Source organism: Sciurus vulgaris, assembly GCF_902686455.1.
Source record: "Sciurus vulgaris genome assembly, chromosome: 6".
Taxonomy (NCBI): Eukaryota; Metazoa; Chordata; class Mammalia; order Rodentia; family Sciuridae; genus Sciurus; species Sciurus vulgaris.
The window spans coordinates 110,643,278-110,666,350 of NC_136466.1; the positions used below are offsets into that span (position 1 = coordinate 110,643,278).

At 34.3% G+C, this 23,073-nt stretch overlaps 1 protein-coding gene across 1 annotated transcript in view; it reads left to right on the top strand.

Moving 5' to 3' along the window:
* FCHO2 (FCH and mu domain containing endocytic adaptor 2) overlaps positions 1-22,672 on the top strand; it is a 142,560-nt gene extending 119,888 nt beyond the window's left edge. The window contains exons 19-26 of the mRNA XM_079146111.1: positions 2,406-2,535; positions 7,802-7,913; positions 11,075-11,230; positions 11,575-11,707; positions 14,633-14,832; positions 15,503-15,567; positions 19,772-19,936; positions 20,256-22,672. Of these exons, the coding sequence (XP_079002237.1) occupies positions 2,406-2,535; positions 7,802-7,913; positions 11,075-11,230; positions 11,575-11,707; positions 14,633-14,832; positions 15,503-15,567; positions 19,772-19,936; positions 20,256-20,278 (984 nt within the window). The 3' untranslated portion in view covers positions 20,279-22,672. The remainder of the gene's footprint in view (positions 1-2,405; positions 2,536-7,801; positions 7,914-11,074; positions 11,231-11,574; positions 11,708-14,632; positions 14,833-15,502; positions 15,568-19,771; positions 19,937-20,255) is intronic.
* Positions 22,673-23,073: the final 401 nt, after the last annotated feature.

The following is a 23,073-nucleotide window of genomic DNA, read 5'->3' on the forward strand; positions in this document are numbered from 1 at the left end:
AGAAATAGTATCTCTGAGAGGGGCACAGCAATTAAAAAGGCCTCCAGGTGATTCTGATGCACACTAATGTTTGAGAACTGTTGTTTTAAAGTAATTGAAATTTTCTAGTAGCTATATTAAAAAAGAACAGTGATGTTCATTTTGATGTTTTATTTTATTCAGTATATCATTACATTTTAATATGTATTCAGAATCAAAAATAATCAAGATTTTACATTCTTTTTATGTGCACGTTAAATGTTCAAAATATGTACTCTGTATTTTATACTTATATCACATCTCAGTTTGGACTAGACACATTTCAAGTGCTATTGACTTCTGTATCAGATAGCACAATTCTAAAAATAAGAGAAAACCACTTGAGAAAAGATCTGTTTTTGCCTTTTCCTCAAGAATTGTAAAATGCACTGTAAAAATGCAGCCACACACTGGGTGCTGTGGCGCATGCCTGTAATCCCAGCAGCTCTAGAGGCTGAGGCAGGAGGATCATGGGTTGAAAACCAGCCTCAGTAAAAGTGAGGTGCTAAGCAATACAGTGAGACCCTGTCTCTAAATAAAATACTAAATAGGGCTGGGGATGTGGCTCAGGGGTCAAGTGCCCCTGAGTTTGATCCTTGGTACCTACCCCCGCAAAAAAATGCAGCCACATCATTCATTGACCATGAAGCCATGTTGCCATAAAACTATTCTCCATAGTATTGATCTGAAGTCTTTCCCCAAGGTTTCAGTTTCAGACCAGCTGTTGAATTCAGTATCTGTTCAGCCCCAAGTTCTGTACCATCTTTATCCGTATAAAGATACAGCTACATATTTATCCCCTTGCTGTATTCTTTTCAATGTATTGTTCATAATGAGGAGTCATCAGAAAGCTGTTCTCTAGGAAAAAATAATTTAAAAATAGTAAATGGGTGGGAGAGGATTATAAATTATAAACTTTTGTATAGTAAAATCTAATTTTTATAAAAGTTTATAGTATATTGATACATTTTTATTAATATAATGAAGAGTTGACTGATTTAGTGTATTAACATTTATAGGGCTCTATTTTTGCCTTTTGTTTTTTATGTCCCTGACATAAGTGAGGAAAGTATCTTTCTTGTTTACAGCTTTGTATCTGGTACTTAATCAGGACCTGCCATGTAGGAGGCACTAAATAAATATCTGTTGCCTTATAAGCAAGAAAAAGTGTTTTTTAAAAACCTATTTTTTTCTTTCTACATTATTTATTGGTGCATTATAGTTGTACATAATGATTTGTTGTTATATATTCATTCATGCACAAAATATAACCATATTATTTGGCCAGTATCACTCCCCAGCACTTCCCCCTTCCCTCTACTCCTCCTACTCCCTTTTCCCCTTCTTCTACTGATTGCCCTTTGATTCATTATTTTTAATTAAGCTGAATATATCTTATTTTTTTGTAAAAGGGAAAACACCTTAGGAAATGTTGCTAATGTGTTATTGGAGCAATTAGGAATTTGGAAAGAAAAAGCCCATTTACCCATGTTAAACATAATTGAATTGGACATATATTTTTCCTGTTTGTTTTTATGTTTAAATAGTAGAATTAAGGTTTTCTTAAACCTCTTATTGGATAAACTTTCTTAATGAGGAAGCATTACAAGGAATTACAAAGAAAAATGTGGACAAATTTGTAAACATCAAAAGTAAAGGGCAAGCAATGTTAATGGAGGGAAATATTCGTAACAAGTAAGGCAAAAGGTTAGTGAAAGTTTAGGTAATGCTAAGACAAGATTTCCCCAAACCACGTCAGATTATTCTTAAATGTGAAAATTCATATTCTGTTTTTACCTATCAAATTAATTAGAAAGCCAAGCAAGATGGTGTATACCTGTAATCCCAGCAACTCGAGAAACCTGAGGCAGGAGGATCACAAGTTCAAGATCAGCTAGGAAAATTTAGTGAGACCCTCTCAAAAAAACAAACAATAAAAATTAACTAAAAAATTATTTTAATTATTATTTTTCCTTCTTCTTTGACTCATCCATTCATTACAGCAAGGTACAGGAGAAATAATCTGACATATATTTAGACAGTAGGGTAAAGTGAATAACCCTTTTGGGAAGCACTTTGGTAGTATATATGAAGCGCCTTCATACTGTTTAAACTACTAATTCAGACTTGTGAGAATATTAAGTACAGTTTTTGAAATGCAGAATATTTTATGCATAAAGATGCTTTTTCATTATTTTAATAACAGCCTTTTCAGCTTTCAATATATTCTTGAAAATGATTTGACATATGACATCTCTGATTTTGAATTACAGGAAACTCATAATAAATTTGGCTTGGTATATTAAACTTGTCTGATACTTAAAAATCTTCTGTGACAAGGAAGGAATTATTTTAGCATTTCGATAAGTAACTGTTTTGTTTTTAAGCCCAGGCCATTCAGCCCACCTGTAACTTCCAACACCAGCCCACCTCCTGCTGCTCCTTTAGCCCGGGCAGAAAGTTCTTCCTCTATTTCATCATCTGCCTCATTAAGTGCTGCCAATACTCCAACAGTAGGTAAGTGATCATTGTTGATTATGAAATTTAGCATATGAAAGATGAACAGGATTTTATATATACATGTATTATATATATTTATTATATATATGTATTTTAATGGGCTACTGAAGATTTTAATATTAGAAATATTTTTTAGGAAACACACCTAACATTGTCAAACTGTCCACGTTTCCTTTTCTGTTTCATTCTTTATTATACCGATAGGAGAATTTTAACGATGGCTAGCACTATTAAGGATGAGTCAAGCTGAGTGCCTGTAATCCCAACTACTCCAGAGGTTGAGGCAGCAGAAGGGCAAGTTCAAGACCAGCTTCAGCAATTCAGCAAGTCCCTATCTCAAAATAAAAATAAAAAGGGCTAGATATGTAACTTGGCATAGCCCGAAGACTTTTTTTTTTTTTTAAGCCACCACGTTGTTTTCTGAGGTGTTGGGGATTCGAACTAGGTCCATGCACACGAAAGGCAAGCGCTCTGCAAGCTGAGCTATTTGCCCACTCCCTAGGTATGTAACTTAGTGGCAGAGTACTCCTGGATTTAATTCCAGTACCATTAATAAAAAATCAGATGTATAAACTACTGATCAATATAAATAGTTGAAGGCAAAATATAATGCTAGGCCTTCTACCATGAACTAATAGTTGCATTCCTTTCTTTTGTTTCTTGTTTTGGTACTGGGGATTGAACCCAGGAGCACTTACTGGTAAGCTACATCCATAGACCTTTTTATTTATTGTTTTGAGGCAGGGTCTTATTAAGTTACTAAAGCTGACCTGAAACTTGTGATCCTTCTGCCTCAACCTCCCAATTAGCTGGTGTGCACCACTGTGCCCCAGGTAGATAGCTACATTCTTAAGTTTGTGTTTTAAAAACAATTGTATTCTGCTAGCCATGGTGGCACATGCTTGTAAATCCCAGCAGCTCAAGTGGCTGAGGCAGGAGGATTGCAAGATCAAAACCAACCTCAACAACTTAGTGAGGCCCTAAACAATTTAGTAAGACTCTGCCTCAGAATGAAAAGATAAAAAGGGCCACGGTTGTAACTCAGTGGTTAAGTACCCTTGGGTTCAATCCCCAGTACACCCCCACCCCCACTGTCAAAAATATAATTATGTTCTGAAAACAATTGATTCAGTGAAAGAAAAGGGTTTTGTGCTTTCAATGAATTATATTTTTCTGAATGAATTTAAATCATAAAGATTTTAAAATAACTATTATATGATTTAGCCTAAACCTTGTTGAACAAATTCAGTTTTAGTACCTCTAGAATATTTTGCTCAAGAATTTTTTCTGTCATCACCTTTACTCAGTTCTTCCTACAAATTCTTATTTCTTTTCTCACTCAGTGTAATAAAGCACAAAGCTGCTTAAATGCAGCAGTTGTGTTTCAAGAGCAACAACTTCTCTTGGACACCAAATGAGCACTAATTTAACAGTGCTCAAAGTATGATCTTTTTTTTTTTTTTTTTTTTTTTTTTTGCGGTGCTAGGGATTGAACCCCAGGGACTTGGGCTTGCAAGGCAAGCACTCTACCAACTGAGCTATGTCCCTAGCCCTCAAAGTATGATCCTTGAACCTGCAGTATCTGCACCTGGGTACTTATTAGAAATGCAGAATTTTAAAATCAGACACTCCAGAAATGGATCTTCCAGATGATTTTTATGAATGCTAAAGTTTGAGAATCACAGTTCTAATTAAGCTGATTTGATTATATCTACTATAATATGTCAAACTTTACATAAGAGGAATGCATCTCTGTGTGACCATTGTAAATATAGCATAAGTAATATAGGCTGGAAGGAAATACGAATGTTTTGATTTCTAAATATCTAAACCTGTGACCATCTTATATACCATTAGTATTTTCCCATTTCTGTAAACTGAATATGTCTAATAAGCTTTCTTTTTATTTGGTTTAATGAACATTTTTATTTTTGTTTGTATATGTGGTTTTGTTAATTTTGATTACCACAGATTCTGTTAAAAACAATATATGTATATGTGTGTGTGTGTATATGTGTGTGTGTGTGCGCAGCCTACTAGAAATCAGGCAGATAAAAACCTAAAAATAAAATCACCATATGACCCAGCTATATCAATCCAAAGTATATATCCTAAGGAATCAAAATTAACTATAGACATGCCTGCATACCTATATTTTTCACAGCACAATTCACAATAACCAACTTAAGGAATCAGCCTAGGTGCCCATCAACGAATGAATAAAGAAAACATGAGGTATATACACAAAGGAGTATTACTCAGCCATAAAGAAGCATGAAATCGCTGGGCATGGTGGCACATGCTTGTAATCCTAGCGGCAGGAGTCTAAGGCAGGAGGATCTCCAGTTTAAAGCCAGCCTCAGCAAAAGTGAGGTGCTAAGCAACCCAGCGAGACCCTATCTCTAAATAAAATACAAAATAGGGCTGGGGATGTGACTCAGTGATCGAGTGCCCCTGAGTTCAATCCCTAGTACCCCACACACACACAAAAAAAGTGAAATCATGTCATTTGCAGGAAAATGGATTGAACTGGAGAGCAACATGTTATGTGAAATAAACTAGACTCTGAAAGACAAGTATTACCTGTTTTCCCTCATGTAGAATCGAGTGGAGGAGAAAGACAACATCAACGTAACAGGAAAACTACTAGAGAAAAGAAAGGGGATGAAAGAGAGCAGGGTAATTAGTGGGGTAGAAATGACAAATATAAGCATGTTTGAATATACCACAATTAAATCCACTATTTTTTATAGTTAAAATGCAAAAATAAAATTTTAGTTCAAACAAAAAAAATCTATGTATACAAAATGTGAATGGGCAAAAAAAGAAAGAAAGAAATCAGGCAGTTAGTCTAGGTAGCCAAAATAAGCTTTAGTTCTTTTACATTATCTAGATTATTCAGAAGATTTTCTCTTTCTGATGGAGATTTTAGATTAATTTTTATTGAGTTAGCCATATTTATGGTTTCAGCTAGTGTTGGCAATAGGAGAACCCAAAGTAGGCAACAGTAATGATTCAGGCAAGGCAGGTGGATGTGCCACCTTTGTACAACAGAGGGTCCTTAAATCTAGATCTAGATTTTCTTCTTTGTCATGATGCTTTTTCAGCTCTCTGTTTAGATTTTAAGTTTTGATTCTTCTTTTTTCTTGAAAATGTTTTCCTGCAATATTTTGTTTTATTTAAATATGATAGAAGATGATAATTTGATTGGGACACTCTCTGAAATTGAAAAGCACTGTGAGACATCACCAGGTATTGTATCAGAAGCAAATATATGTTGACTAATGATTCTAAAGTGTATCTAAAATACTTTGTTACATAGTTGTTCCTTTTCCAGTGATGTATGGTATCTCAGAAATTGAGAATAATACTAAGATTAACTATCTCAAATTTGTGCTAATTGTGTCTAGTTGCTGTACATGAGCCATTGACATCAAATCTGTAGTTATCAAAAATACTATTTTTGCATTTTCTTTCATTTCTCTCCTTGCCCACATTAAGAAGTATTAAAAAAGAAGTATCATTAAATCTGAACTCTATAGCTATCAGAATTAGAGAAAAAAGCAATTAGAAAAGAGGCAGAAAGAATGTATCAGCTTAAAAAATTATAATACCTTAATTACTAGAGCAAAGGCAGTCACATGAAGAACACATGGATAGTTGAAGTTGGGGAAGCATAAGTAGGAGATATTTGGGAGTGAGCCTTTGGTTTTTACTCCTGAGCTAAAAGGAATTCCATGTAAGCACCCATTGGTTCAGGAAGGTTCCATGTATCCTTTATCTCAAATTTATAAACTCTCTGCATTTTCAAAGCATGCAGTTGTATTAATATGCAAAACTAAGCCAGAATTGGAAATAAAAATGCTCTTATTAAGGATACAAAGAATTTTTCATTTCTAAAAAATTATTTAGAATAAGATAAATTTAAAGATTTTTTTAAGGACTTTAGTAAATATTTCCTATGTAAATTTATTATTTTTTTGGAAGTATGCTTGTGCAGTATATATTTGAAAGGACAACAAAATTAGAAGATACAAGAGTGGACATGCCAAATGTTACGTAGATTTTTGAGTGTTTTCCCTGCTTTCAATAACAAGAGTGATAGTTTACCGGAAAACCATTTCAAGAATTTTTATGTTATTTGTCCAGATTGGAAGATTGAAATAACAACTTTGTAGATTTCTTTTTCCCTCCCTCCCTCTTCTTTGTCTCTGTCCTTCTTTCTCCTTTTTTTCTTTCCCTCTTTCTTTCCCCCAAGTACTAGGCATTGAACCTAGGTCTTCTTGCATGGCTAGACTGCATTCTACCACTAAGTTATATCTCCAGCCCTTGTAGGTTTCTTTAGATTTTCATATTCAAAATAGTAGCAGACATTAGTGTTACCCTTGACTATGTGTAAATATTCATTTGTGTGAATTACTGACAGGGAAATATTAATTATGTATTTAATACAGGAAGCTCTTGGTTTCCACAGGGAATTGGTTTTTAGGACTTCCTAAGATAGCAAAATCCATGGATGTTCAAGCCCCTTGTATAAAATGCTAGTGTTTGCATATACACTCCTGTATACTTTAAATCATGTTTAGATTACCTACACTTTGTAATACAGTGTAAATCCTCTGTAAATAGTTGTTATACTGTATTGTTTAGAGAATAATAAGGAAAAAAGTACGTGTTCATTAAACAGTTTTTTTTTTCCTAAATATTTTCGACCTGTGGTTGGATCTGCAAATGTGGAATCTGCATATGGAGGGCCAACTGTGTAATTTTCCTTAATTAAAAAAAATAGTTATGGGACTGGAGGTATAGCTCAATGGTAGAGAGCTTGACATAAAGTGGTACAGCTGCTATGGAAACAGTATGGCTATTCCTCAAAAAATTAAAAATAGAATTACCTTGATACAACAAGTCTACTTCTGAATAAAGTATTAAAAGCAGAATCCTAAAGAGAGAGTTTTATTCTCATGTTCATAGCAGCACTCGTCATAGTGGCCTAAAGATGGAAGCAATCCAGCGTCCACTGACAGATGAATAGGTAGCAAAATGTGATATATACATACAGTGGAACTTTATTTCCTTCCTTCCTTTCTTTTCTTTGTATTACATTACAGTTTGTTTATGCTATATTTCGTAACCTCTAAGTTTTTCCTTGGCATCATTGAAACCAGTATTAGGGTTACTTGTGACAACCTAACATTGTGAATCTGACTTTCTTGGTTTTTAATATGTCTTTGATTTAGCAAATGATTTGTATGTATTTTAGGTGTGTCACGGGGTCCCAGCCCTGTCAGCCTTGGAAATCAGGACACCTTACCTGTGGCAATTGCCCTTTCAGAGTCTGTTAATGCCTACTTTAAAGGAGCAGATCCCACCAGGTTAATTTTTTATAATACTCGTGTGTGTGTGTGTGTGTGTGTGTGTGTGTGTGTGTGTGTGTGTGTGTGTGTGTGTGTGTGTTTGATGTCAGGGTGGGGTTTATGCTAAATTTTAAGTGTTCTTCTTGAATTCTTTGTAGATTAGGGTCTTTTGTTGATTTATTTACGTTTCACTTTCTAATTCAGTCATTCGAGCATTGTCTTTAAAATTTAAAAATCACTATAATCAGTAAAATATGATGGCTTCACCCTATTTATTTATTGATTGACTGGTATGGCTGATGGTGTATCTTTGGTGAAAGTATGACATTTCCTAGAGAGACCTAGAATGCATGTTTCATATGAGACTTACAGAATTGGTTTATCATCTTGCTTTTAAAGAAGTCATATTTGGGTAAATGAACATTCCTGGTTTTCCTGAATAATATTCATTCAACATTCATGAAATATTTGTGCATTTGTGAATGATTGTGATAAGTGCTAAGGATACTTCAGTAAACAAAACAAAGTTCTCTGCTGAGCTAATCAGCAGTTAACTGTATATTTGGGTATTGATATGTACTATGAAGAAAAATAAACCTGGGTAAGAACGTGGAGAATAGCAGTGAAGGAGTACGATTTTAGATCATTGACCAGGGAAAACCTTTCTGAGGTTAATTTAAGCCGGTATTTGAAATGTATGGAGGAGTAAGCCATGCAGGTATCTGGAGGAATAATATTCTAGGACAAGGGAACCATCAACTGGAAGGTTCTAAGTAAAAGCATGCTTGTTATATTCAGGAAACAGCAAGGAGAATCATGTCACTAAGTAGAAGTAAACAAGGGGGAGAGTAGTTCAAGATGCAACCAGAGAAGTACCAGATCAGATTGGGCCTTGTAGGGCATTATAAAGAGTTTGGAATTTATTTGAGTGAAGTGGGAAGCCAAGAAGGTTTTAAATGGAGGAAAGATTAAATTATTAATGTTTTTAAGGAGTATTCTAACTACTCTGTCGAGAATAAACTGGAGGGACCAGAGTAGATTTAGGGAGTTAAGAAGTTAACTACAGAGGTCCAGGTAAGAAATGATGATGGCTTGAGCAAGGACATTAGCAGACAAGGTAGTGAGTACTAATGAGATTCTGAATATATTTGAAAATAGTTGTCAAGATTTGCTGAGGGAGTAGAATGCTGAATTTGAAATACTTGTTATGATACTTAAAGTTAGGGACCTTAAGGAGTGGATAGAAAAGAGATTGGATAACTGAGTCCTAATCTCCTTCAGGGTTGAAAACAGGAAGGCAAGAATGATACAGCAAAGGAATTTAGATGGCAATCAGCAAGAGAGGAGGAAAGAACCATTAGAGCAGTGTCCAGAAACTCAATAAATGAATAAACATTTCTTGAAGAAGGTGTGAAGCTGTATGATGCTGTCAACAGGTCAAGAAAATTGGCTATTGGCAATGTAAAGGTCATTGGTGGCCTTTGCAGGAGCAGTTTTAGTGGTGCAGTAGAGTTAAGCCTGTTTGCAGGGGAGTGTAGGAGCAGAAGATGAGGCAGATTTGGAAAGAAAAATATATTTGGAAAGAACAAATATAGATAATTATGTGGATGTTTTGCTCTAAGGAGAAGCAGAGAAGTGAAATGGTAGCAGGAACAAAATAGCTGAATCAGAAGAGGGTTTTACTTATTTTAGTTCTTGAGAGTTTACTTAAAGCTTGTATATATGTGTATGTTTGTGTGTGTGTGTGTGTGTACACACACCAGCACGGTGATGATGATGAAAAAAAAAACAGTATTTGTGGAGAAAAAAGAACAGACAATGCATGAGTGAGATCCTTTGGTATGTATGTGGTGAGCTCCAGAACAGTCAGTGCAATTGACCTTAGGTGCAGAAATCTGTTGAAAAAGGAGGGAAGGCATACAATACAGATAGATTAGGAGTTTAGTAGTGAAAGTATGAGGAAGTTCTTTTCTAATTTTATTTCCTCAGTAAAATTAAAGCAAAAATCATCAGCTGAGAGTAGGGGGAAGGGAATATTGCAGTTTAGAGGAGAAAAAGAAAGCATGAAAAGAGCCAAAAAGTGACTGGATAAGGGCATGTTGTAGAATTATCAGGTCACACCCAGGGGTACCAGTTCAGAATTTTGCTAGGTAGTAATGTGTTTTTCTGTTGTCACATTCAGGTGTACAGGTGTGGATAAGGAGCTGGATTTAGCTGAAATCTTGCTTGACCAAGCAGTCACAGTGAAAGAATAAGGGAGGGTTTATGCAAAGAAGAGTATCTTATGATGGACCTAGAAATCTAAAGATAGGAGAAAATGAAGATATGAAGGGTGGGTGAAGATTAGTGAAAAGTGTGATGGGAATAGTGGGTTATGGAAGTTTGAATGAGGTTGGAGAATTTTTGAAGATGTAGTGCTAGTTAGAATGAGTTAGAAAAATAGTAAGTAGCAAGTAGGTAGTGGGGAGTGTGAATTTGAGATTTTGGAGGGGCTGTGGCATGGTTGAGGTAGGCTAAAAGGATCATTGGAAGTAAAGGACTGAAGAATTAGGTGACCAAATTATTGAAAGAACCATCTAGGTGGATACTGAAACCTTTAAAATTATGATGAGAGTAGTGATACAGAGACAAAACTGACAGTGAGGCAGGAGCTCAGATTTTCAGGGCATGAAAGGGAGTGTTGAAGATGACTTAAAGAGATGAGGTAGTGAGTACTATAATCTGATGCACAGGTTTCAAAGGAAGAAGAAATAGAGGGCTGGAAGAGACAATGAGGAATAAGAGGGACATGCACCAGCATCATAATCAGGTCCAGAGTTTTGTAGGTCTGAGAGAGGAAAATAGCTACAACTAGGGGTAGTATTCTCAGGGAAGCAATGTCCTTAAGGTAGTTCTGGGGATGATAAAGAAATATTAGTGTGCTTACATGTGTGTTTGGAGTTTAATTCTAGGAAAAGATGATGCTAGATGAGATGCTGTTTTCCCTAGAATAATTTTTATAATTGAATTGAAGAACTAATTCATAATTATGTAAATGGAGATATATATGTGTATATATATGTACAATTGGGCACATATGTATATCACATACACACATGCATGTTTATTTAAACTAAACATGCTTTAATTAGGAATTAAAGCATCTTATTTTAGCACTTACCAACATTTCCAATTTTCAGATGTATTGTGAAGATCACTGGTGACGTGACTATATCATTTCCAAGTGGAATTATTAAAGTCTTCACTAGCAATCCCTCTCCAGCTGTGCTGTGCTTCAGGGTGAAAAATATCAGCAGACTTGAGCAAATTCTTCCAAATGCACAACTTGTGTTCAGGTTTGTGTATGTTTGATTTTTAAGGTTGAAGTTTCTTTGAAAGAAATGTTTATAAGAAACTAATGTTTAATTTGAAGACAATACCAAAATTATTTATTATTAAAGTCTTTTTATTTTGTTTTTAATATTAATGAGTTATTTTTAAAAACTTTTGTTTCACTCCATCTTATTTTTCAGGCAAGCTTATGCTGTGTTCCATTCTTCATCCTCTAATCTTAGTTTTCTCTCATCCCACCTTTGAGTTCATTTCTACTAGTCTTAGAGAATTCGTCACCAAATTACTACATAGAGGCAAAGGAAAAAGATGTCAAACAAAATAACAAAAATGTTTCTTATACATATAGTGATCCATCACAGTGTGATTCCAACACAAAAGATTTTTGGATGAACATGCAAGCTGTTACCATCTACCTCAAGAAGCTATCAGAGCAAAATCCAGCTGCTTCTTATTATAATGTGGATGTATTAAAGTATCAGGTGAGTGTCATGTCATTGCAAAAACCCTAAATTAAAACATTAACAAATGGAATTTAGCATGTCACTAAATGAATAAATATATCTTAGCCAAATAGTGCAAGGATGTTTCAAAACTATAAAACCTATTAATAAATGAGTGGATATTACAATCAATTTGATAGAATTTGTTTAAAATACTTAGTAAGGGGCTGGGGTGATAGCTCAGTTGGTAGAGTGCTTGCCTTGTAAGCACAAGGCCCTGGGTTCGATCCCCAGCACCGCCCCCCAAAAAAATAAATAAAATAAAATACTTAGTAAATAAAAATACATGAATTTATATTTAAAGGCAGATATGGCAAAGATACTCATTATTCCTGTTAATACTAACAAAATTGCTATTGAAGATTTTTCTAGATGTGTTAACTAGTACAGTTGGATAAGAGGATAAAATAAGCAGTAATAAATATTGGAAAAGAGGAATCAAATTAGTATGCTCACGTGATACATTCCTGGAAAATTCAGGAGAAGCAATTAGGAAATTATTGTGATCTAAGGAAATTTAATAAAGTGGCCAGTTTAAAAATTAATATCAAAATTAATAATTTTGAAAACAATCAAAAACTAATAGAGAAAAACAAAAACAGGGAGAAACATAAGTCTGTTGACTTGCATATATTTAGAAAGGTATTTATTCATTTAAAAGAAGAATTATGTTGTAAAACGTTTAGTTATTTCTAAATTAAATTTAAATTTAATGTGACCCTGGATCAGAAACTTATAGAGATTATGTCTTCATTTGTGTTTGGAGACTTGATAATTATTTTCAAATTCTCTGGAAGACTAAGTCAAGAAATGTTTAAAACACTAAAGTGGAGTAATATTTCAGCTTTAATGCTGGTGTGGATGTGGGGGTGTAGTACAGGAAGGAGCCCTTACACAGTGTTAGTAGGGATGCAAATTAATACAGCCACAATGGGAAGAAAGCTAAAAATAGATCTACCATATGATCCAGCTATACCACTCGGTGTTTATCCTAAAGAATTAAGTCACCATATTTTAAAGGTACGAGATACTTACATTTCACAAAGATACATATACCTACGTTTATTGCAGTACGTTTCACAATAGCCAAGTTATAGAATCAGTCTAGATGTCCATCAACAGATGAATGGTTAAAGATTGCTCTACCCAGTATGGAGGGGTGTGGCCACCAGTTATTAGGAACACAAATTAATAGAACCTCTGAGAAGGCAATTGTATTAGATTGTTGAATAGATGCAACCTTTAATTCAACAGTTATACTTCCAGAAATTTGTTCTCAGAAATCACATTAAGTGGACAAAGATAATATATAAAGAATATTCACTGCAGCATTGTTTGGAAACCTTCTAAGTATAGAGAGCAGCAGAGGAAGAGATTGATTAAATGAGTTCTTACAGCCATTAAAAAGAAAGAGTTAGCCAGGTGTGGTAGCATGCTGCTATAATCCCAGCACCTTGGGAGGTTGAGGCCAGAGGATTGCAAGTTTGAGGCCAGCCTCAGTAATTTAGTGAGGCTGTAAGCAACTTAGTGAGAGCCGGTCTCAAAAATAAAAAGGGCTGGGCTTGTAGCTCACTGAGAGAGAGAGAGAGAGAGAGAGAGAGAGAGAGAGAGACTCGAAGGAGATGTACCAAGGATTTTAACAGTAGGAAGTAAGAATGCCAAAGGATGGAGTATAGCTCATTGGTACAGCACTTGCCCAGCACATACACGGTCCTGGATTTAATCCCCAGCAAAGAAAAAAGAAAAAGGAAAAAAAAGGAAGGTCAAGGGATAGTATAACCTATTTGATATATTTCTGTTTAGTTTGAATTTTTAATAGGGCAATTGTATTAAAATGACTTGTTTCTAGAAAATTAATTGTTAAAGAGTTAAAAATTGCTACCACTTAAGTTCACTTGAAGTTTATTACAGGTATCTATTTTTCCTTCATTGAGCAGACATTTATTATTCAGTTCTTGCTAATTGCTGGGAGTAAGACAGGAAGACAGTACATATATTAAGTAAATAATATTGTTGGTCAGTGTAGCTTTTCTGTGTGTGTGTGTGTGTGTGTGTGTGTGTGTGTGTGTGTGTGTGTGTTACTGGGTATTGAACCCGGGGCCTTGCACATGTTAGACAAACATTCTGACTCTGAGTTTTATCTAAGGTAGCCCTCCCCTCCACTTTTTCTTGATCTTGGATACCCAGGATGGAGCTCAGGAACCCTTGGCCACTGAGCCACATCCCCAGCCCTATTTTATATTTTATTTAGAGACATGGTCTTATTGAGTTGCTTAGCACCTTGCTTTGGCTGAGGCTGCCTTTGAACTTTCGAGCCTCCTGCATCAGCCTCCCAAGCTACTGGGAGTACAGGCGTGTGCCACCATACCTAGCCAGGATAGCCTTTTAAATGACCTCAAAAGGAGCCATTTGAGCAAGGATTTGAAAATTGGAAGGAATTGTATCATTTATTATGGGTCATATGATTAAAGTCAACCATTGTAAGTTGGAAATATAAATTCCAGATTTGTGGAACTGTTTGGTGGAACTTCCCTTTTCCCACTGTTTTAAATTCTCATAATTCATAAATAATTCTGTGTTGAATGTTGAGAAGTTCTCAAACTTTACACTAATACGCAAGAATTGCCTGCCAACATGCTGATTTATGGGCATTGTCTCCAAGCTATCGAATCAGATTTTCAACAGTTACAATTTTCAATTGTAAACAAACACTGCAGATGTTTTAATATTGGTCATCCCAGGTGTATGTACTAAGAGTGACCCTTACTCCTTTACTGTTAGTAGCATCAGTACTCTTCCTAGATCATTTTGATTATGTGAATTCTTATATTCAAGTATCTGTGTAATGAACATGACTTAATTACTTTTCAGGGCCAAAGACAGTTTTTGTTTCTCTCTTTAAAGGTATCATCAAATGGCATTCAGTCCACTCCTTTGAATCTTGCAACATATTGGAAATGTAGTGCTAGTACCACAGATCTTAGAGTGGATTATAAGTACAATCCAGAAGCTATGGTGGCACCTAGTGTGCTTTCTAACATACAAGTGGTGGTACCGGTGGATGGAGGAGTCACAAACATGCAGTCACTTCCCCCTGCAATGTGGTAATTGAAATATATTTCTGAATTCCTGCTACATTTGAAGCCCCCAAATTTTAGAACCCAAGTTCTGAAAATCATCTTACAGGTTTTAAAAGATTTAGTGCATTTTTCCCATAGAAATCATGCTATAAAAGATGCTTTTAATTTTATCAATTATGACACAGTAGCTTCAATCCAAAATAAACTAATTTTTCTGTAACACCAGACTGCATGATTACCTTTAATTGCTAAACTTCTTTTAAAAGGTGATAATTATTCTACAGGATTAAAAATAGCATTTGATATACCTATAGGAACACCTATTTGCTTAGTGTTCAATAGTATTAGTTACTGTCATCTCTTAACTACCTGTCTCTTCTCCTCTATTAATATTAGTATAGATTCTAACAATTCTTTGTTTCATCATTTAATAACAGTGTTTTCCTTAGTACCTAATTCATGTACTAAACCTCTTGTACATGTTCAGTTTTCTTTTCTGTGACCAGTAGAAATGAGAGAACTTCTATAATTTGGTAAATTTCCATTAATTGAGAAAGAGCATTTATTTATGTTATATCATAAACACATTTCTTAGCACTGTAGTTGTTGTAGTGAAATGCTTTTATTAAGTGCCCATCCATGTGTAAGTTAATGTATTAGACACTTAATCTGAAGATATTTATTCATATTACAGGAATGCAGAACAAATGAAAGCCTTTTGGAAATTGTCTGGTATTTCAGAAAAATCAGAAAATGGAGGTAAGTGTATGCATACTTTTTTGTGATGTCACTGAAAATGAATTTAGTTGTTCTTGTTTTCTTTTTGTGTGTGTTTGGTGCTGGAGATCAAACCAGGACCTTAAACATACTAGGCAAGTGCTCTACCAGTGAGCTATATCCCCCACCTGGATTGGGGTTTTTAGGCATGTTTATGGAAAGTTTCCTCCTGGAATTGCATGCCTTCAGTTCTAGAACTGGCCGCTAGGTGGAAGTTAACACCTTAAATATAATGAACCAGCTGTAATTCAGATTTTCCTTTCAAGGTTAAATGAACTCTCTGCAAGAAAATGAACTTGTTTTGTTACAGCTTCATTGGTATTATGTAAATGCTTCTCATATTTACATACTAACCTATATTAAGAAAAAAACACTTAATTAAATGAATTTAAAAAATAGAACTGTCTTATCCCAGGTAAGTAACTTGATAACTAATTGAAACTGATTGAACACATTATTAGGTTCATTGTGGCCCCTTAGAAATCATATAGCATCTTCTAGGCTTTAAAAAACCTCTTGCCTACTCCAACTTACTAAGAAAATCTTCCCTGGTTGTTTTTCCTTATTAAGACTAACCATCAGCAGCCTTCAATTCTGCAATGATTATGTTAAGAAGTTGTTAATTGCCTCCTCCGAGTCTGTACCTGTGTTCCCAGGAGGAAGGAAAAGTCTCTTCTTGCTGATGACTCTTAGTATCTCCCCTAACCCAAATTAAAATTAACATATGATTCCCAGGACAGTCTGGTCTTTAATATTAGATAGTTTCATTTTTTCTTAATTAAAAGAGAAATCTCTTTCTATTTTTTGGAATGCCTAATTAGCCTCCAATAAATTTTTCTATTGAATAAGGTATTTTTCTCCCCCACCCTCTTGGTTTTTCACATTTTGTTCAACTTTTTCTTTTTGAACATTTTGAGCATAATGTCAGTAATTTTTCTTCTACATGTTTCTATGTAAAGTACCATGAGCATGTCTTTATTATCTGTTCCTTTGTTAGGCAGAATCAGACTTTTACTAAAGAGCCACATTTTGAGTGAAATATCAAGCTACTCTGCAGTTCCTTTCTGCTATTTGGTACTTTAAAAGTTGCTATTTTCAGGTGTCCAGATATCTTGACTTTTACCCTAGCTATATGACTTTTGGGGATCCACACTGAAATTCTTAGTTTAAACTGGGAGTAAGTCAGACATCCTACCTGCATTGAGGACTTGCAATCAGCTAGCAAAAAGGGAGGATGCTTTTTCCCCATATTTAATGAAACTGTGCAATAACTGTAAATACTTACCAAGAAAGGAATTTGTTCTCAAAAATAAACATTTTTAACCATGTATTTTAATAGTTCCCCTTTGTTATTTAGGTATAAAAGAGTGTGTGAGGAAATGGAAAAATTTTGTAAATGTGGATATACTGAAAAATAGAAAATTCTTTTATTTTTATTTAATTAGTTATACATGACAGTAGAATGCATTTTGATGCATCATATATAATGGAGTATAATTTCTCATTTTTCTGGTTATACACGATGTAGAATCTCACCAGTTGTATAGTTATATATATACACAGTGTAATAATGCCTGATTCATTCCACTATTTCTTCTATCCCCATACCCACTTCCCTCCTTTCAATCCCCTCTACCTAATCTAAAGTAACTCTGTTCTTCCCTAGCCTACCTCCTTTGTAAATAAGCATCTGCATATCAGAGAAAACATTCAGCCTTTGGTTTGGGAGGATTGACTTATTTCACTTAGCATGATATTCTCCAGCTCCATCCATTTACTGGCCATAATTTCATTTTTCTTTAAGGCTGAGTTATATTCCATTGTGTGTGTGGAATATTATATCACATATATATATCATCACATATATATATATCTCACATTTTTTTTATCCATCTGTTGAAGGGCATCTAGGTTGGTTCCATAGTTTAGCTATTGTGAATTGAGCAGCTATAAACATTGATGTGACTATATACTGTAATAGACTGTAATAGTCTATTATACTGTAATAGTCCTTTGAGTGTAAACCGAGAAGTGGAATAGCTGGGTCAAATGGTGGTTCCATTCCAAGTTTTCTAAAGAATCTACATACTGCTTTCCAGAGTGGTTGCACCAGTATGCACTCCCACCAACAATGAATGAATGTACCTCCCTACATCCTCGCCAACATTTATTGTTTGTATTCTTAATAATTGCCATTCTGACTGTGGTGAGATGAAATTTTAGAGTAGTTTTGAGTTCCGTTTCTCTAATTGCTAAAGATGCTGAACATTTTTTCTTGTATTTGTTGATTGATTGTATTTCTTCTTCTGTGAAGTATCTGTTCAGTTCCTTAGAGCCTACAGAATGGGAGAAAATCCTTACCACATATACCTTGGATACAGTATTAATCTTCAGGATATATAAAGAACTCAAAAAAATTTAACACCAAAAAACCAAATCACCCAATCAATAAATGGGCTTAGAAGTATTTTCTCTTCTGGCTCTAAACCCAGAAAAGGGACAGGAAATAATTCTAAAGTTTAAGAAGTGCCATAGTGACTGCTCTTTACTCCTAGTGGAACTTTGAAAAGTTATAAAAGTTTGACTGTCTCCACCTCTGCAGATAGCCTGCATTCTCCTTTGAATGCATACTTCTTTGCTTTACCACAAAGGCCTCTCTCTCTTGATACCACCCCCATTCTCCCTTGAATATGTATCTATTCTCATAAATAAACCTCTAATATTAAAAAAAAGTTGTAAAAGTTTAAGGAAGACTTGGACAAGACTTTACCAATAGTTAAAGAGCTCTGCAACACTTCATCTCCACTTTAATCTGTGCAACCAGGTACATCTTGTTCCACATTTCTTTCTACTGTTAAACTTCTGTACAGGGGATCACAAGATCCTCCTCCTGTTACCTGAACAGAAACATGAGAACCCTTCTGGATTCCTACTCTTTTCTCACCTCTTGATTCTAACTCCTAATTATCCTTCAGATGCATTGTTCTTTCCTTTCCCTTGGCCCTACTTCAGATCCCTGTTTCTTGACATCTATTGTCCTAAACTATTTTCTCGACTTGCGGTTCGTCTTCTTTTGTTACTTGCTTTTCCCTTCCCTTCTAGGACATTAATTAGAGATATTCTTGTCTTACTTATCTTGGGTGGTTCCCCATAGTCCTCACCACTAGTCTCATCTGCTGCTCTACACTTGTATCATGTTCTGCTATTCTAGTATAGATGCAGTACTTTTTATACTTTTTAGATGCAGTTCTCCTAAATGCATTGTTCTCTCTGGTCTCCTGTCCCTGTACCTGTAGTAACCATCACCACTTATCACTAGTTAATAGCTTCCTGTAGAGCTATGTGTTTTTGTGCCTGTAGATTCTGAAAGCGCCTTTACAGCATTTATCACATATATTATAATTATAATTATTGGTTTAGTGTTGTCATGCAATTAGAGAGTATATTGAATAAATTGTTATGTCAAAAGGAATTTCTGAAATATCTAAGGCATGATGTTAGACAAGTAAAAATTTTTAAAGGAAAGTGAATAGAAAACAGTAATATTGATAACAGCTCTTTCCAACAGTAGCTGCCTTTCCTTTTTTAACCTCTCTAGTCCCCATGATCTGGTACTCAACAGTCATTTGTTCTTTATTTTATCCTACATGTATCCCTACTAGGGTTTCCCTTTTTGCTGCCCTTGATTGCTTATTTCTTTCCTTTTGTCTTACTTCAGTGTGCTGCATCTAGCATAGGAATCTAAATAACACTATCTCTGAAGATTACTATTGGGTGTGGGGAAGGAATGATAGTAGAGTGAAACAGACTTCATTACCTCATGTACATGTATGACTGCATGACCAATGTGATCCTGCAATATGTATAATCAGAAAAATGAGAGAGTATACTCTATATATGATCTACCAAAATGTATAAATGCATTCTACTGTCATGTACAACTAATTAGAACAAATAAAACAATTAAAAATAAAAAATGAAAGATTACTATTAAGAGGATGGATTGATTATAGAAATTCAGATTCACTGAATAAAATCTAATTTGGAGACAAGATAATGGTTTGTTTGTTTTTCTTATACACATCTCATGAATTTAGAGTGAGACTGATATAGTTTAGTTTATGTGCTAATTTAATTTGTTGTGCAATGTATTTTACCCCATTTAAGTTCTTTCTCTTTTTTGTAGGTTCTGGGTCCCTCAGAGCAAAATTTGATCTTTCAGAAGGACCCAGTAAACCCACAACACTTGCAGTGCAATTCCTCAGTGAGGGAAGTACCCTCTCAGGAGTAGATATTGAACTTGTTGGCACTGGCTATAGGCTTTCCTTAGTGAAGAAGCGGTTTACCACTGGTAAGTTGGGAAGTTCTGAACTTTTTTAATGTACATGGGAAATATTTGTATTCTACCAGCTACTAAATAACTGCCAAGTAGTTGATAATCTAAAGGCATGGAAATTTTTTCCTTGACCCTTTGTACATGGAGTCATGTAGAGACATACCTGGTAGGGAGAGTGCCGATGATCAGTATAGCTGAACACCTGTGATGTGATTCTAACGTATTGTAAACAGCACATGGAAAATAGGGTTCTATGTCTGTGACCACAGTGAGAAAATGTCCTTCCTTGAGTCCTTGAGTATATGTAAAACTGTAATTGTTTGGTGTTTTTCAGGACGTTACCTGGCAGATTGTTGATGGACCTGAGAAAGTGGTTGGCTCAAGAGAGTAGTACAGACCTGCCATTCTGCATTATACCTGTTCTTACCAAACACTATCATAACTTATATGATGTCTTTCAAACTTGACATACTTGAGAGCTAACTACAAACATTAAATCGCACTTTCAGAGTGAGTCATTCAAAGAAATAGCACTGAAATGATTTTCTATGCTGAATGATCATATGCAATATTCAGGAAACACATTTATTCAGATTCTCAGTAAAAATGAAGTTTTCATAGGCTAAAATTTTAAATTATCTTCAGTGTCTATGTTTAAAAGGGGGGGTTATAGTGTAATATCAGGCTTAAAATTTCAGGAGAGCAAGCACAAAATAATTTAGCTTTCCATTACTTTTTAGTCCAAGATATCTTTGAAATTTTATAAGTTCGATATTGAATGAATATGAGCAGAACATGAATTCTAAGTTTTATATAATGTTAACTCAGAACACTCAATCAAATTGAGTTATGTGCCATAAGGTTATCAGACCAGAGTTTGAGTTGTATGCAAAAAATCTATAATTTGATTCTCATAAACATATTAATAAGGTGTAAATGGTGTTTTATATGATTTTTAAAATTTCTCAAGTGCAATGTGTTTTAAAAATAAGCTTGCAAAAGACAGCAGAGAAATTTACTTCTGCAATTAACTTTATAGAACTTGTGATTGTTTTGATAAATTAATGGTGTAGATTTAATTTATTTTTATATGGATTGCATAATGTGTGCCTTTTAAAACAATAACAAAAACCAGAAATGTGCCTAAGTTTGTGTTCATTAATGTGCCTCACGTTTTTCCCTTATATCTTCTACTCAGAATCTTAACAGTGGTTATGAATTTTTATAGGATATTTGCAATTTTTAATACCTTGGCCTTCAATTGGGAAGAGAATTCAGAACAACTAAAAGATAATTTATACATCAGAACCCTGGCTCACCTTAGTGTCACACTGTAGCCACTAGACAGAGAAATAAGCATAAGAGAGTATGTTTACAGGAGGAAAAAATTACCTTCGATATTTGACATTAACCTCATCAAAAGTATATGAAACAGATAAATTCTGAAAAACTATGATGGTAAATTGGGAACTGGTATTTTAACTCTCAATTAAACATTTCCCTCCCTGTTTATCATTGAAAATTTATGCATTTTTTAACTGATTATATTGTGAACATGAGTTTTATAGTATAGTATGAGGAATACATTTTTTAAAAGATTAGTTTTGGCAGGAGAGGGAGAAGTACTGTCACTTGTTTTCATTTCAACAATTAGAAAAATTATAATTTGTATGTTTTATTATTTAATTCCCACATGGTAAAAATAGGTAAATTATTTGAAGTGATGGATTAGATTAAGCTCTTAAAATGAACTACTCATACTAAATAGTAAAAAGCCTAACAATGAACTATTTTAAACAAAGTTTCATAATAGATGGGAATTTATTTATAGTGACAAAAAAACCAGTGTCCTTCCTTTTGCATAGAAGTGATAACTTGTGTTATATATGATAATTTATATAAAACCACTAATTGTTATATTAAGCTTTACAAAAAATAAAACCCCTATTACTAGACATTTATGTAACATCTTGCTATGTTCTGAATATGTAGAAACTCTACTTCTTAGCAATACGTAACACAGAATGTGCATTTTTGTATATCCAGTGTTAGCCCAATTCTAAATTTAGATTTGACTAAAACAACACCTAAGACAATTTGCTTAAATTTTAGTCTTTACTAAATAGCAAAATTAGGATTTCTAACTCTTACATTGTGCTCTTTAAAATGCCAATTACAGTCCCTTACTAGAATTTTAACTGTAAATTTGCTTTGCAATCAAACTACTTTTATTAGGCAGTTGATATTTTGTTATTGGAATTCAGATACTGTTATACTCACCATGTTTGTTTTTAATCAAGTATTACCTTTAAAATGTACAATTAGTGAAATGGTTAATCTGCACTTTCTTAATTACCACAGTTTTCATACCAAGTGTTGATACATAAATTTGTATCGGGTACAGGTTACAATTTTGAAGCCATATGAGTTTATACTAATTTTTTTCATTTAAAAATTCACTAATAGTGTAAAAAATGTAGATTTTCAGTGGGAAATTGAACTAGCAAGCTGGTTCTTGCTTATGTATAGTGATAAACTTTGTAGCTGCCTCTTTAACCAAGATTTTGTAAACACAGAATGCTAACAAATGTGAGTTTTTAAAGATTGTTATTTACTACTTTGGGTTGTAATTAGAACAATGCACATTTATCTTCCAAAATTTTGTAAATATTTTTGATTTTTTTCATAAAATGTAAATTTTACATAAAAGTTGTACCCTTAATAAACATGTAATATATAATTTATCAATCAGTTTATGTGTTTTTGTACTTCTGTTGGTAGTAATAGCTTTGTCATAGATGTTAGGACAATTCAAGCCAAGCAAGAAATGACTGCCTTTTTTGAACTTCATACAGGTTGAACTGTTACTTAATTTTCATTGGTCACATAGAAAACTACAGTTGGAGTATATCTCCAAAATGTCGAAATTTTGTCTACAAGGAACTGTTATTGTTTGGTTTGTTTATTTTGTTTGTTTTCGTACTAGGGAATGAATCCAGGGGCACTTAACCACTGAGCCACATCCCCAGCCCTTTTTTGTATTTTATTAGAGACAGGGTCTCACTGAGTTACTTAGGGCCTCCACTAAGTTGCTGAGTCTGACTTTGAACTCACAATCCTCCTGCCTTAGCTTCCCAAACCCCTGGGGTTAC